Source organism: Periplaneta americana, chromosome 9, assembly GCF_040183065.1.
Source record: "Periplaneta americana isolate PAMFEO1 chromosome 9, P.americana_PAMFEO1_priV1, whole genome shotgun sequence".
Classification (NCBI taxonomy): domain Eukaryota; kingdom Metazoa; phylum Arthropoda; class Insecta; order Blattodea; family Blattidae; genus Periplaneta; species Periplaneta americana.
Genome location: NC_091125.1, coordinates 44,230,961 through 44,248,108, shown reverse-complemented (window position 1 = coordinate 44,248,108; position 17,148 = coordinate 44,230,961). Strand labels below are relative to the sequence as shown.

General features: G+C 36.1%; 1 protein-coding gene across 2 annotated transcripts in view; it reads left to right on the top strand.

The window, feature by feature from the left end:
- Window positions 1-17,148, top strand: part of LOC138705877 (uncharacterized) — a 132,770-nt gene that overhangs the window by 99,592 nt on the left and 16,030 nt on the right. Inside the window, exon 1 of one of the 2 annotated variants that reach the window (XM_069834590.1) lies at window positions 1,188-1,394. The exons of the other annotated variant lie outside the window; for it this stretch is intronic. Coding sequence (XP_069690691.1) covers window positions 1,364-1,394 — 31 coding nt within the window. The 5' untranslated portion in view covers window positions 1,188-1,363. Of the gene's footprint in view, window positions 1-1,187; window positions 1,395-17,148 lie in introns of those variants that run through there. 2 annotated transcript variants of the gene reach the window in all.

Genomic DNA, 17,148 nt, shown 5'->3' with positions numbered 1-17,148 from the left:
CAGCTCTTCATGGAGCCCGTGTCTTTCTAGCTTCCTTTTTACTTATCTGCAGCGTTTGACGTTTACCTCACATGTTAACTTATTAGCCGTTAGTATTATAAATTATTTTATCAATTTTATTTCGTCTGTCATATATAACAACACTGAAGGTTAAATAGGCTGTTCATATAAAATAACTTCGAAAATAGCTGTAATCACTCAAATAAAATTTGAAACCGCCATTTTGCAATGAAGCGAAGCGAAGCACTTTTTTTTCTCGTCAATTGGAAAAGCGAAATCGCTTTACTGCAACGCTTTTGAAACACGCTTGGTTTCACTTTCAAAGTACGTTCTAAAATCGACTCAATCCAGATTTTAAATCTGCCACCACAAATTTGTAGTCGGTTCTGTACTCGGATCAACCGAGTAATGACGTCACAATACTTGCACCGAACCGAACCATTCCGTCCCCAGTCCTATACATATATCATAATGTTTTCCATCCTCTGATATCTTCTTCTTCCTCGAACTTTTCTCCCGTTCACCATTGCTTTTGGTGCATCCTTCAGTAGGCAGTCCCTTGTTTTGTTTTTTTTTTCTGCCATTTCAGCGTACCTAATTATCAGCCTATATTTATTGGTACATACTTGTTTATTTTTATTCACGTACCTACTTACATTTATTTAAATAGGTGTTAATTATTTACGCATGTATGTAATTATATATTTTTACTTTTATTTATTTATCAGACATTTTCTTTTTCGGCATGAGTTCTGGATGTAAGGAGCTAACTTTATTGCCTAATCAGTGAAAATGCATCGCTGTGGAGTAGAATAATAAAGTAGTTCTCGTCTTCTTTGTGTGTGGGAATTATCTGTAACTCATGTGTAATAGTGCTGCAATCCTTCCGTGAATCCGTCTTCAGATCCCGGTAAGAAGTGTTTTCCGAGGCGACCTTGTAATGTCAGGGTGAAAGTTGAACAGATTCCATGGTTCTTGCACGCGATATTTTATAATGCCAGCCCTATTGTACGTAGTTTCTAACTGCTAGTGATCGGGCATGTTATATAACTCTTGTTGCTTGATGAATATTCTCCTGTTTAACGTGATCGATTGCTTTCAAGATGGTGATGAATTATGGCGATTTTGCCCCGCTCCTGGAGAACGCGAGAGGCTGTCAATGAAACCCGCCGAAGATTTGTAGAGGGGAGTCCTTCACCCCGTTTTCACTCGCTTAGAACTTTCTTCAGTGCGGATGATGGCAGATAATCCATAAACTGGGTGCTCCTCTCCGGGACGCTGAAGAGTCAGTCGCATTGACATCTGTGCAGTCTCCAGTCGCAGGTGTGATCTCGCGGTGTGTGGTTCAAATCTGTGCTTCGCTATGCGATTTGTGGACGCTTACTTTCTGTCGTGTAAGTACCAGTCTGTATCAACATAATCGCGCGATTAAGAATTTCTACGACTTATAATTTGGCCACACTTCCAGATGGAAATTGACGAAGTCAGTATTGAATTCATCGCAGGGCTCCGTCTACTACCTATATGCAAGAAATAAAACCATTTCATAATTATTATTTTAAAATTAAGCGTAATATTTGAATATAAATTATCAGAGATTGTTTGAAACCTGTTTTAAATCTAAATTTTCATTACTACCAACGATTTTAATTCAATGTTTCCTTTTCTCCTCATTGCACGAAGTGTAAATTGTGATGTAAAAATATTGATTTCGAGCTTCAGCTTCTCTGATAGGGAAAAATTGGTTTCGGCATGCCGTCACTCTGTACAGCGATTTCTCCTGAACGATTGGATCGATTTTAGTACGGTAATATTCCATATCTATGAGTCAATTTATCCGGGATTTATACTATAATAGCTGTAATAATCGTTAGTAAAAAAATAATTTATTTCAAATCAGAAAGACAAAATGGCAATTTACTGCAAATCGGTTTTAATGATTTCTTTTAAACTTTTGTTTCTTACATAAGATGAAGAAATAAATGTGATTATATAGTTATTATGGCCTATTTTCAGAGTAGGTATACTACCCGTTCGACAATATTAAAACTACTAAAGTGCATGAAAATAATTGGTTGGCTAATACAATTGGAATAGATAATAATAATAATAATAATAATAATATTAATGGTGGAGTATATTTTATCCATTATCTTTACTTGTTAATGAAAGTGTAGTAATTTCACGAGTTTTTTTTGTAAACCAACATCTTTCCAGGAGAAACATTTTGAATTGCTATTGGTTTATTGTGACTATTTTGTTCTGATGCACTTCTGTTCAGCGTTGTTAGTAAGCCTAACTTACTGCTATGAATTTCAATATAATTCTGTTGCCATATTAATGCAATTTCATTCTAATTTATGGAGAATAAATTATGGATTATTTGCAAGAGGTGGATTTTTTTCACTGTTAGATAAGTACATAAAAACTCACAATGTTTTAAGGATAGATCTAACTTCTGTCTTCAGGTGAATATAGGAGTGAGAAAGATATTCTACTCGCGTCGGGATCCTTACAAATGGCTAAATTCGTGTAATTAATGTAATAATTTGTAACATCCCAACAAGTAGGATTCTCAACTTACTCCTTCGTTTAGGCTACTTGAAGTTCAGATAGACCTAAAGTACGAAAGGATGTTCTTTATAACCTTCACTAGCAATAGAAAACGTCCAGGCTACATCTCTTCTAGGTTTAAAGCAATCTGTTTGCTTTGATTGTCGATTGTAATTTGATTTACACCTACTGTATGTTTCTGCTATGTTAAGTGTAACAAAAATATAAAAAGAAACAGAACAATATGGAAGAAAATAGAAAAGACGTATGGCATTTGACATTAAGGGCCGTATTCATAGACATTCTTAGCGCGGGCTTCCGGTGGATGATCAGCGAACTAACGTTTTTTGTATTCATAAACCAGTGCTAGCGACATGATATGATATGAATCCTGTACAAGCAATCAGTCGATAGCCGGGGCTAGTTTAGCACGCTCGTAGCGCGGGCTAGCGAAATGTCTATGCATAGCACCCTAAAACTTTTGAATATTGTCCGTAAAATCCTTAACATCTATACTAATAATAAATCTGTAGCCGAAATTTTTCTGGTAATTTTCGATTTTCCAAAAATAATTGGTCCCAACATATATAATTAACCACCCTGAAACCGAAAATCGCATTTTTGAAATTTTTGTTTGTATGTCTGTCTGTATGTTTGTTACCTTTTCACGTGATAATGGCTGAACTGATTTATATGAAAATTGGAATATAAATTAAGTTCGTTGTAACTTAGATTTTAGGCTATATGGCATTCAAAGTCCTTTATTTAAAAGGGGGGTTATAAGGGGGCCTGAATTAAATAAATCGAAATATCTCGCTTATTATTGATTTTTGTGAAAAATGTTACATAACAAAAGTTTCTTTAAAAATGATTTCCGATAAGTTTTATTCTTTACAAAATTTTGACAGGACTGATATTTAATGAGATAAATGAGTTTTATGATTAAAATAACGCCTTCTAAGACGGTGCAATGAATTAAGAACAAATGACTTCGTCTATAAGGGGCCTTGGACAACAACAATCGAAACAGGGCCCTTGGACATCAACAATCTAAAGCTATTAAACATAGCCTACAGAGAATGTTTCTATGTTTGTATGAAGTAATATCAAAAGCTAAATTAACCGATTTATATAATTAATTATTATTTCACCATTGGAAAGTGTAGTTTCTCTAGATGGACATAATGCTATAATGTTATTACAGTAACGTCTGAGTAAATCGAGGACAGGTAAGATTAAAATAGCTTATGCACAGAAAATTTGATAGGCTATTTTGTACATTCGTTTTCTGTATTTCTTAAAATAATATTTATGTACACTCATTTTTATCTCAGAGAATTAACGAACAACGAGAGTGTATTGATTTAGTATGCAGTAATAGTACGTTAGCTTAGCAATCCATTATTTTATAATTCAAATTTTAACTATGCTCAATTGAATCGTGTTAAAATACATAAAATATATATGCAATAAATGCAATGCAAAAAAATTGGGTAATGAGCGCAGCAGATTATCTTGCGCTGTTGTAAAAGTTGTTCCCTGGATCAAACGTCCTATTTTAATTATGTAATTACTTTATATTTATTTCTAACAGGTGCAGCGGAGCGCACGGGTACGGCTAGTTTAAAAATGATAAGTTTTGCTCTGTGTTTTATGTAATGCATTTAATAACAACCAAATAGTCACCGACGTAGCTGAGTCGGCTAAGGCGCTTGCCTGGCGATCCGGAGTTGCGCTCGGGCGCGGGTTCGATTCCCGCTTGGACTGATTACCTGGTTTGGTTTTTTCGAGGTTTTCCCCAACCGTAAGGAAAATGTCAGACAATCTATGTCGAATCCTCGGCCTCATCTCGCTATCACCAATTCCACCCACGCTAAATAACTTCATAGTTGATACAGCGTCGTTAAATAACCAAGTAAAAAACCGACTTGGTATATCATAAATAAAATCGGGCAGTATATATTTTACTTTTAAAATGTTCATTATATCTAATACGTTTTCAAGTACTATGTTCCTCCATGTTTTCTTTCGTTAAATTTCAAAATAATACATAAACCTAAACTTTATTCTCTAAGCTATCACGACCTAGTGTGAAATATAGAATAAGAGGGAAAGGCTGAAAGTTGTTGTGCCTACAGTTTAAAATATGAATATAAATAAATAAAATTCATAAATGACAAAACTTTCTGCATTTGTATGGATAGCTCAATATATCATTCATTCATAGTGTTCTGCCCAAGGGCAGGTCTTACACTGCAAACCCAGATTTCTCCAATCTTTTCTTTTTTCTGCCTTCCTCTTTGTCTCCGCATATGATCCATATAATAATGTCGTCTATAATCTGATATCTTCTTTTGCCCCGAACTCTTCTCCTTCACCATTCCTTCCAATGCATCCTTCAGTAGGCAGTTTCTATCAAGAATTTTTAATCCTGACTAACTTTTTTGGGAGTCATAACTGGAATTAGCTACTATTTCGAGAAATGAGGAACGTAAAGGAAATCTACGTATGTTAGGCCCAAAGTGACGAAGAGTAACAAACAACCTGGCTTTCGTCTTTGTGACGTTTGTATTGAAACCTGCCCTCTCCTTGACAGAAAAAAATTCTGTCTTTTAAAGACGATGAGCTAAGGCGTGCACCTTAAATTCTGAGTGACAGTCATGGTCGTGGGTTGGCATTCCGCCTGCAACATGAATGTTTGTCCGTAGTCACGTGTTGTCTTAGGTGAAGATTCGGTGTCGAGTTATCACACGTCACGACAGCCCCATGAACTTAGTATAGGCCTAAACTCCGCTAGGAATACAAAAATTGACAGGTGCATAACTTTAAAGTAATAATAATAATAATAATAATAATAATAATAATAATAATAATAATTTATTGGTAGAACAAAGATAAGTTACATATTTTTTACATATAAAATATACTGCGTAGATAGATTTGGAAGTAAATCCCGAAAAGATAAAGTATATGATTATATCTCGTGACCAGAATATTGTACGAAATGGAAATATAAAAATTGGAAATTTATCCTGTGAAGAGGTGGAAAAAATCACATGTCTTGGAGTAACAGGAACAAATATAAATTACACTCAGGAGGAAATTAAACACAGAATAAATATGGGCAATGCCTGTTATTATTCGGTCGAGAAGCTTTTATCATCCAGTCTGCTCTCAAAAAAGCTCAAAGTTAGAATTTATAAAACAGTTACATTACCGGTTATTCTTTATGGTTGTGAAATTTGGACTCTCACTTTGAGAGAGGAACAGAGGTTAAGGATGTTTGAGAATAAAGTGCTTAGGAAAATATTTGGGGCTAAGAGGGATGAAGTTACAGGAGAATGGAGAAAGTTACACAACGCAGAACTGCACGCCTTGTATTCTTCACTTGACATAATTAGGAACATTAAATACAGATGTTAGAGATGGGCAGGACATGTAGCACGTATGGGCGGATCCAGAAATGCATATAGAGTTTTAATTGGGAGACCGGAGGGAAAAATATTTTGGGGAGGCCGAGACGTAGATGGGAGGATAATATAAAAGTGGATTTGAGGGAGGCGGGATATGATGATATTGACTATATTAATCTTGCTCAGGATAGGGACCGATGGCGGGCTTATGTGAGGGCGGCAATGAACCTCCAGGTTCCTTAAAAGCCATAAATAAGTAAGTAAATTTATACTGCATATCTTTATATAAAACTACGTGTGGGTTGGATCACCTGTCGACAGGTGCATAGCTATCTGTATGCCCCCTACCTCGGTCTAGATTTAGGTTTTCCTGCCGGCGCGATACGCATCCGACAATACGGCTCTCTGAACTGAAGTGCTGACGTCAAGGTTATGTCATCTGGGATATTTTTGCGGTGACGTTGCCAGCTCGTTCAGGCTCAGCCGGCAGCGGCCGTTCATATTTCTATCCATTATCTTTGTCTTTTCATTTTCGAGCATTAGCGATGATAGTGGGCTCCATGTTTATGTGACGGTCAGTTCCCAATTTACACAACCCATATTACCTACTGAGGAGAAAGACGTAATTCTAGGTCAAAACATTGTCAGATCCATAGGGAGTTTTATGAAGCCGAAAAATTAGATATGGTACTCAACTACATAACCTGTTCCATATCAGAAATCGTCTTCTCATCCTCATAGAGATCTTTGTATACGTTTCTGTCCTGCGTATTTATATTCGAATGTTCTCTTAATCATCATCTTCTCTTCATGTTTAGGCATTAAAGCCTGTTTGTTTCGTTTTTACATTGTGTTCGTTTAACTCTAACATTTCCTGAGACGTTCGACATAAATTATCTCTTAAAATAATAATAATAATAATAATAATAATAATAATAATAATAATAATAATAACGTAGGCCTAATATGGGCCACCACCAGAGTTCATGGGTAGCGAATTGTGATTTGGGACTGCACTGGGTCTGATCACCTAAGACTTTCTCCTAGGTTTTACCTAACCGCAAGACGAATATCAGCTCATCCTATGGCGAAACCTTGATATCATTTCGCTATCATCAATTTCACTGACGCTACATAACCTCACAATTGATGCTGCGTCGTTAAATAAATTAGATCTATGGGTAAGAAGCAATATAAAATATGAAGAACAGCCGTTTAACGAAGAGTTTACTAAATATCAATTATTAACATTTAACGAAGAGTTAATGAACTCACATCTCCGGCAGCTAAACATTGTAACCAAATAGGCTACTCCTTCCATAATAGAAAAAAGTCAATAATGTACTGTCCGTCCGAGTGGTTATGTCGCATCTCGGTTTCCCCCACCTGTTTCTGCTGGTCCCTCTGTAAAGGCTTGTAACTGGACTGTGTTAGCTATTTCCTAAAAATATTTGCTGTTCAGAACTAGACTTCTACGTACTATTAGACTGTTTAAAATAATTTAGAGCAGTGTTTCCCAATTGATAGTCCGCGGACCCGTGGAACAAATATGTGGGATCCATGGCATTATTTACATCGTATAATTTATCATCATCATCATCATCATCATCATCATCAGTTAGCGCTACAACCCGGGGTGGTTTTGGCCTCCTTAACAACAGCCTTCCATCTTACTCTGTTCTTCACCAGGTTAGTCCATCCTCTCACTCCCATAATTTCAAGATCTTTGGATACCCCATCCATCCACCTCAGCTTTGGTCTACCCTTTCTCCTCCTGTTATATAGTCTACCTTTTAACATTTTAATAGGAGTGCGTGTTTCAGGCATCCTGTTTACATGTCCCAGCCATCTCAGTCTTTGAGCTTTCATAAATTTTACAACATCTTAACCTCCTATCAGGTTAAGAAGTTCGTTTTTGGAGCGTATCCTCCATCCTTGATGATCATTGACTGGGCCAAAGATTCTACGCAGACTCTTCCGTTCAAAACTTCTTAAGGACGTATAATTAACCCACTCAATTTTGCAAAACCAGCATTTTATAAGCTCTTCGAAAGTACAGAAGTGACGTTAGCCAGCTGTCGGTAAAATAGAAACAAACTGCAGCTGGAAGTCTGCATTATCGCCAAATAAGCCACCTATCGGTCTAATATGTAACTAATCTTATAAATTATTTTTTCTGTCCTGAACTCTGTTGGTAAATATTTAAGTATGTCAACGTTCACGCCAATTCTGCAAAGTTAGTAGCCATTTATAATATCGTAGTTTAAACGCTTGTGACTGTTGTCTTAATACAGTATCGCTACTCGTTATGTTTGCAGCCTGTTCGCGCTTCTATCGCATTAATTATACAAGTAGTTGTTTTTAGCGTCTTGTTAAAATGAAAGCATGTTAAAGACTGGTTTTTAAAAAGACAAAGTGATCCGCAGCAGGAAACATGACTCGGAGTGCAATGCTTATCCTAACGACGTCAGTACATCAACTTCTATTACATGTAAAGTACATAAAAATTCTAAAGTACGTAAGTACAGCAATGCTTATCCTAAACATGGTTTCATTGAAGCTAAACGAAGATAACTTTTGAAGTCAAAGCCCGTGTGTGTTTTATGCTGTGATTCTCTTGCTAATGATTCTATGGAACCAGCTGATCTGAGGCGACATTTGAAAACTAAACATTCACAACACAAAAATAGGGGAGAGTTGGGTAGTATCGGACATCGGGTAATATCGGACAGTGCGTTCTTTCATTTACCAACAGATGGTAGTACCTGAATGACATGGTTACGTTTCTGTATGCAACATCACAGAAACATAACCATGTCATTCAGGTACTATCACCTGGTGGAAGATGAAAGAAACTCACTGTCCGATATTACCTGATGTTCGATACTACCCAACTCTCCCCTAAGTCACTAGAATTTTTCAGAATAAAGTAGCGAAGTTTGAGATAGGTAAAGAAAAACTGTAGAAAAACTTTTTGGTGTATGTGCTCAAGAGAATGCAAGGTTGGCTTCATATGACGTTGCAAAAATTATTTCCAGAACAGGAATGGCTCATACTGTAGGCGAGGAAGTGATTTTACCTGCATGTGTGGCTGTCTGCAAACGTGTACTTTGCGTCTAGTGAAATCAGCAAAATGCCTCTATCAAACAACACGGTGAAACGGAGAATATGTGATATGTCTGCTGACATAAAACAGACTCTCATTTCAAGGATACAGACTGCAACTTTTTTTCATTGCAGATCGATGAAAGTACTGACACCACAATATGTACTGTATGTGTTTGTATAGTTTGGCTGATGAATTGTATATGCTTTAAATTGAATAGTAATCTGTGTAGCTCAATGATGAATTGTATATGCTTGTAATTTGGATGACATGTATTATAGATTTTTGTATATCTCGACTGATTGAATTGTTTATGTTTTTAAATTGAATTAACTTCCTTGCTGTGTATTATATTTTATAGCTCAACTGATGAATACCCGTTTGGGTTTGTAAATTTAATAATCTGATTGGCTATGTACTGTGTATTTTTAGCAGAGCCATCGATGTAGCTCAGTCGGCAGATTCACTGGCCTGCTCATCAGGAGCTGCGCGCGGGCTTGGGTAGGATCCCCCGTTTGGTCTGATTGGTTGTTTTCTTCCAAGGTTTTCCCTAGCCGTGGGGTGGATGTCGAGTGATCTATGGTGAATCCTCGGCCTCACCTCACTTCATCCCCTATGATCTGATTACCTGGTTGGGTTTTTTCAGAGTTTTTTCCCAACCATAAAGCAAATACCAGGTAATCTTTTGGCGAATCCTCGGCATAATCTCACTATATCTCGTCAAAAAATTGTAATCTTGTAAAATTTTGACTTGTTTCATATATTAAACCTTCATTGGAAATGTGAGATCTATGGAATACAATAAATGAACTGAAAAAAGCTATCATGCTGGTTTTCATACGCTACATATGGGAAGACAAAATTATGGAAGATTTCTTGTGTTCAAGTGAACTTCTACAGTATACAGCAGAGTGCATTTTTAAGGCTTTGAATGACTTTTTGAGGAGAATTTTATTTTATTTCGTGGAAGAAATGTGTGGGCCTGACTACATTGATAGTAAGAGTGATGTTATCTTCTAATTCAGTATATTACTGCAAAATTTATTGCTTTTCCTAATGAAAAAGTAGGAAACGATAACTGTATCCATGGTGATAATTCTCCTTCACCAGTTTTTGATAAGAGAAATATTAAAGTTTGCAATAATAATATAGTAAATTGGATGATATCACCTTTATGAGAATTGTGATTCTGACTCGTTTCCTCGTGTACTCTTCATATGATCTTTCTGGTTTAGGACGAAAGACTATTGACAGCACACACATACTCAGACAACGTGTAAAAAATACCTTTCATTGGTATCAATGGTTCTGAATATATCATTATCATAATAGACCGTACGGTTTAGGCGTACTGGCCTGTTCCAATCACAAAGTAATAATTAACTCTGCTCTCTCCAGCGCTTCTTTGGTCTGCCTACATTGCTCCTTCCTGTTGGTGTGTATCTATAAACTTGAATACAGTACGATGAAAGAGTAATGGAACGGAGAAAAATTCTCTCCGGCGCGGGGATTTGAACCCGGGTTTTCAGCTCTACGTGCTGACGCTTTATCCACTAAGCCACACCGGATTCCACCCCGGCGTCGGAAGAATCGTATATATATATATATATATATATATATATATATATATATATATATTGAATACAGTAGTTTTCCATTCTCTGGTAATGTTCGTACCACTTGGACCTGTAATGTTCTATTTTGTTGTATCATACTTGCACTCAGTTCTTTACATATTTAATTTTTTTGTGGTTTAATAAAGATTAGTCAGCCAGAGGTCGTAACAATCTCATTTCTTCTGCGACAATAGTCCGAGCCTTATAGAAGCACTGGGACTAGCGTCGTGAATTACAGGCGCTATATTCGGTTCAAGTTTGTCGAGTATGGCGAAGTTCGAGAATCGCAGATGTTTGCTCTGCAGAAGGAGGCGTGTCGTGTTTGTTTCACCTTGTTATAAAATTATTCGCTGTCCTCCACTCCCATCCCTTCATGTTTTAACCGCTTCAGGATTAGTTCTTCATATGAAATAAGACGAAATTCGTAATGTCTTGGTTACCTCTCCCATATTCGAACATTGTAGGACACTAACTGGGACCATCATTACTTTATAACATTTTAAGATTATATCTTTACGTACTTTGTTGAAATCATTCATAGTGTTCTGCCCAAGAGCAGACCTTTCACTGTAAATCTAGCTTTTCCAATCTTTTATACAGGGTGATTCACGAGGATTTACCGACCTTTACGGAGCTTAGTTCTAAATATATTCTGAGCAAAAAATGTTCTATAAACATTTGTCCTAATCTCAATATTTTCAAAGTTGCATTAATTTGAAATTGTTAGTAAAATACATTTTTTCTGTAGTTTTAAGGGTAAAAAAATATTACAAATAGAGAATGAACTATTCAGAAATGTCATTTCTTTAATTTACTAGTGTTCTGAAGCTAAAAATGTGTTGTTAATTGTTTAGCACAGATTTAATTTTTCAAACTAAAAATGACATCATTCTTACGCACTTATCAAAAAATTGTTATAAATCATACGACTTTAGGAACTTGATTCTTTATAGTTTAATTATGCATCCTAATGTACAATCTTAAAGAATTTACAAGAGTGGCGTGATTTCTAACAATTGTTGTGATAAATGCGTAAGAAAATGTAATTTTGTAGTTAAAAGTCGAAAAAGAATTTTGTACGAAGCAACTATGGCATTCACAACACATTTTTAGATTCAGAATACTAGCTAATTAAAGAAATGATACTCCTGAATATTCATTCTTTATTTCTAATATCTTTTACCCTTAAAATTCAAGAATAATGATATTTTACCAACAATTTCAAATTAGTGTAACTTTGAAAATATTAAGATTAGGACAAATGTTTATATGACATTTTTTTCTCAGAATATCTTCGGAAATAAGCTCCGTAAGGAACGGCAAATCCTCGTGAATCACTCTGTACTTTCTGCTTTCCTCTTAATCCATATATCTTAATGTCGTCTCATCTGATCTTCTTCTGCTCCGAACTTCTTTCCCGTTCACCATTCTTTCCAATGCATCCTTCACCAGCTCGTCTTTTCTCAGTCAGTGACCCAGCCAATTCCTTTTGCTCTTCCTGGTCAGTTTCAACATCATTCTTTCTTCACCCACTTTTTCCAACACAGCTTAGTTTCTTATTCTGTGTATCTGTTTCACATGCTCCATTCTTCTCCATATCCACATTTCAAATGTTCCTTGTCGTTTCTCTTCACTTCGTCGCAATGTCCATGTTTCTGTCCCTTACAATTCCACACTTCACACAAAGCACTTTACTAGTCGCTTGCTTAGTTCTTATTCCAGAGGCCCGCACGAGATGCTCCTTTTCTATTAAAGGCTTCCTTTGTTATTGCTATCCTCCTTTTAACTTACTGGCAGCAGTTCATGTTACTGTTTATACTCCTTGTTGAATGTTTTTTTTTTTATAGTTCCGATTAACTGTCTAAATTTATTTAGTTTATGGATAATTGAAGATGGTGTTTGAAATTACTCCTATGCATCCTAAGTAATCAAAATTAAGAACATATTCTATAATATTGTTATATTATATTACAGTACTATTCTGTTCTCAATGGTTTATTTCCTTCAAATCCAATTAGGCTACTTTTGTTTTCTGTATAGAAATTTTAAGAATATTTATCTCAAACACCGATATTCAACATATGTAATATATTTTTTCTCATAGTCCTTTTCCTGTCTTTATTTGTCATAATTTAAATAGTCCGGTTATACAGGTACTCTATGAAGCTAAGAGATTGCTGGATTTTGTATGGGAGATTATTGGCCTACTGCACAACCCCGAACCTGGAGGACTAGAATTTGACTTCATTGATTTTTCACTTGGACGGATTGCCTTCACTGCGGCTGATGAGGTCCTCCTTCCCAGGTAGATTAGGTCCGCCATGATTATTTTATTTCCCCAGTATCCTCCATTTCTGACGAGCATCCCCTTTGCGAGGAAGTGCCTGATAGAGGACTAGTAACCCCACACGGATGCTGAATATGCATTTTCTTGAAAATCTCGAAATTTAATTTTTCCAGTGCGCAGTGGTAGACATATAATTTTCTATACATCTTATAATGTAAGAGGAAGTAAGAAATACGTTTATCATCGTTGTTCCCTTGTCTCTAAAGAAAAATAAAAGAACCAGGTGGCTTTCCTTCCGACCTTTCTAAATAATATGTGTGAATATTTAGTCTATTTTTTTGCTTTACCGGCCATCACAGTATATCATCTAAAAGCAATAATCGTAACTCTGTTTAAGTGACAATAAACTTTGAAGCTCATTGTAAGTCCATTACAGACGGCAACCATGGGAAATGTGTACACCGCCTCCATATTATTACGCAAACAGGAACATATTTGGAATCTTAACGCTGGCATCTACGTTTCAACTTTCTTCACCTTTTTAAGGCGGAAACAGTAGCTTGAAGCAATAATGTAGAATATTCTGGCGTGTGTGTAAAATTATTGCATATGTATGTATTACATAGGCCTACTTTTGAACCCTAAAGTTCTTTTCATTTCTTTTCATTTATTCTATTCCATAGATCTTACATTAGCAATGAAGCTTTAAGAAGTGGAACAAGTCAAAATTTTACAAGATTACAATTACAATTACAATTTTTACAAATTGTTACAACATTTTACAATTTTACCATTTTGCAATTTTCTACAATTTTTACAATATTTCGGCGAGATGTAGTGAGATGGGGTGAGGCCCGAGGATTCACCAAAGCTTACCTGGCATTTGCCTTATGGTTGGGGAAAACGCCGGAAAAAAGCCAACCAAGTATTCAGATCAAAGGGGTGAAATGGAGTGGGGCCGAGGACACGCCATAGACCATCAGGCATCAGTCCCACGGCTGTGGAAAACCTCGGAAGAAACCATTCAATGAGACCAAACGGGGAATCCAACCCAAGCCCGAGCGCAGCTCCGGATCAGCAGGCCAGTGAATCTGCCGACTGAGCTACATCGATGGCTCTACTAAAAAATACAGTACATAGCCAATTATTAAATTTGCAAACGCAAACGATTATTCATCAGTTGAGTTATAAAATATAATACAAAACAAGTAAGTTAATTCAATTTAAAGCATAAACAATTCAATCAGTTGAGATATACAGAAATTGATAATACGTATCATGCAAGTTACTTCAAATTACAAACATAAACAAATCATCAATAGAGCTATACAGATTACTATTCAATTTAAAGCATAAACAATTCAATCAGTTGTGATCTACAGAAATTGATAATACATATCATGCAAGTTACTTCAATTTTACAAACATAAACAATTCAGTCGACCTGGTTGGCGAGTTGGTATAGCGCTGGCCTTCTATGCCCAAGGTTGCGGGTTCGATCCCGGGCCAGGTCGATGGCATTTAAGTGTGCTTAAATGCGACAGGCTCATGTCAGTAGATTTACTGGTATGTAAAAGAACTCCTGCGGGACAAAATTCCGGCACATCCGGCGACGCTGATATAACCTCTGCAGTTGCGAGCGTCGTTAAATAAAACATAACATTAACATTAAACAATTCACCATTAGAGCTCTACAGATTACTATTCAATTTAAAGCATATATAATTCATCAGCCAAACTATACAAACAAAGTAAACAGATTAATTCAATTTACAACCATAGTTCTGCTTAATATAATAAAGCATTGCGTCCCTAATGTGTTTTACTGTTATAAATAAATCGTACTTAAACGTTTTACATGAAACTTGATGTTTTTGAGAGAAATTATCTTTCTTTATAACATTGTCATTTTGACTATACCTTTACACAAAATGAATCCGAGATCGAATGTGTTAGTAGAATCATAATTAAATATTTTATGAAAAATTCTCAAAGGTCCCAAGTGTAATTCGGATTGAAGTAATATAGAACGTGTTTCTTGTCTGTGACTAAATAGCAAGTAGCACAAAAGATTATTATCTTATTCAGTTTCTCTGGTGTTCAATAATTCGGAAGAAATGTGACATGTTTGACTTCTGTTCGGTGCATTGCCATGTGCCAATCTGCTCTTCGTATCGGATTTGCAGTCTGATGAGCAAAAGAGATACGAATAATTTTCTTCCCGTCGAAATGAAAGGGACACTTTCGCAGTAGTGAGACGATAATAATAATAATAATAATAATAATAATAATAATAATAATAATAATGGCTTTATTTAATCTGGCAGAGTTAAGGCCGTAAGGCCTTCTCTTACACTCAACCAGGATTAAAACTTGCTTACATAGTTGAACATAAAACTGGATCGGAATTAAGTAATTACATACTGATACAATTTAGGTACATAATGAGATTAAAAGAGGTAGTTGGTACGATGGTAATGTTGGTTATAGTAATAATTACAATTGCAATTATTACAATTACAACCATGACCATGGAGAATAGAGACGTTTTTTGGTTTCGCCCATAAACATTTTCCATGCTTCTTTCTCCACTGCTGTAGGCTATCTGTTTTTCTCTGACTTTTTGATGATCCTTAGCACTTGGTCCAATCAAAGTTCTTTTGCAGCCTGAAAGTCCAAGCAGTGTTTGATGTACGAGTAGTAAGCCTTCGTTAATCAAAATATGTTCGAAACATCTGAACGTCTACTTCGGATTATTGTAATCAAACCAATGATGTTATAAATTTTCCTAATAACTTTAGTGCTTCTGATTTTCCTAGTGTTGTTTTAATTTATTGGCTGTATATTATTTTGAAATGTGATTAGTACAAGGCAATTTTTTTTTCTTTCTGAGGAGAGCCCGAATGCTTGCGCCGCAACCTGAGGCTTATTGTGCTAACCTCCTTATTGTGGGATAATTGTTGAAATCCTTAGGACCACATTCCTGTGAGTACGTGATTCACTCTTGGTGTCATTTTATCGATTCAGCTATGACAGTCCCTGTCTCCCTGTTGGTATTCCGCAGCCTCCTCAGATCGATGGCATCTGTTCGCAAATCGCGTATTACGTCCTGCTGCATCCTATGTTGATCTAATGATCGCAGCACCGTAGATATCGCGGTTCACCATGGTGTCATCTACATAGCACTGTGTGGCTCCCTGGTCTGCCGTAGTCTGCTGTGAAAGCTCCTACTCCTCCCTGGGCTCTATGCAGCTCCTTAGACAGATGACATCTACAGGCGAATCACATCACGTGTGCTGGATCTCCTGTTCGACCTGAAACTATTATAGATGATAGATGAAGTTGAAATTAATTAAGGCGAAATGAATCCCAGTTCGAACGCCGAAAGTTACCCAGCAATTCTCAAGTGGTTGAGGAGAAAAACATCGGAAAAAAAAACAACCAGATAACTTGTCCCAACCAGGATTTGTACCCGGGCCCGCTCATTTCATGGTCACGCTCGCTAACCGTTAGGCTACTCCACAACGGTGGATCGTGTTTTTTTTTTTTTTTTTTTTACTTTGTACCCACTTTTGTACACCAGTGAGGAGAGCAGGTGAAATAATTCTTCTGTATACTGAATTTCCTGCACCAATGAGAAGAGTAGGTAAAATAATTCTTCTGTAAATTCTTAATTTTGTGTTTCTAAGAGTAATTTGGAGCTTAATAATTTACTGATCCTAAAATAACACCTATTTTTATTTGTAATTCTAGTTTTTATTTAAATAGGTACCAGATTGTAAGTCAGTTAAGGAGATAATATATTCTTTCCTACTGGTCAAGTTACAGTTTAAGATTTGATGGAGACGGAATAAATTTAAATTTATTATTTAGATTATATTTTCTTTCAAATTTAATTCAGTAACTTTCACCTCTAAACATTTGAAATCTGAGAGTCTTTCAAACTTTGTAGCCTACTAATAAGTTTACATTGCCATCTACAATTCCTTTTCGTTCGTAAACATTACGATCCAAGTGTTTAGTTTCACCGATCAATATGTCAGCTAGTTTCATGAGGTTTTTTTGCTATCGGTTCATATGTCTTCAGCATAAGCAATAATGTTGTCCACACCTGTGGAGTAACGGTTAGCGCGTCTGGCCGCGAAATCAGGTGGCCCAGATTCGATTCCCGAT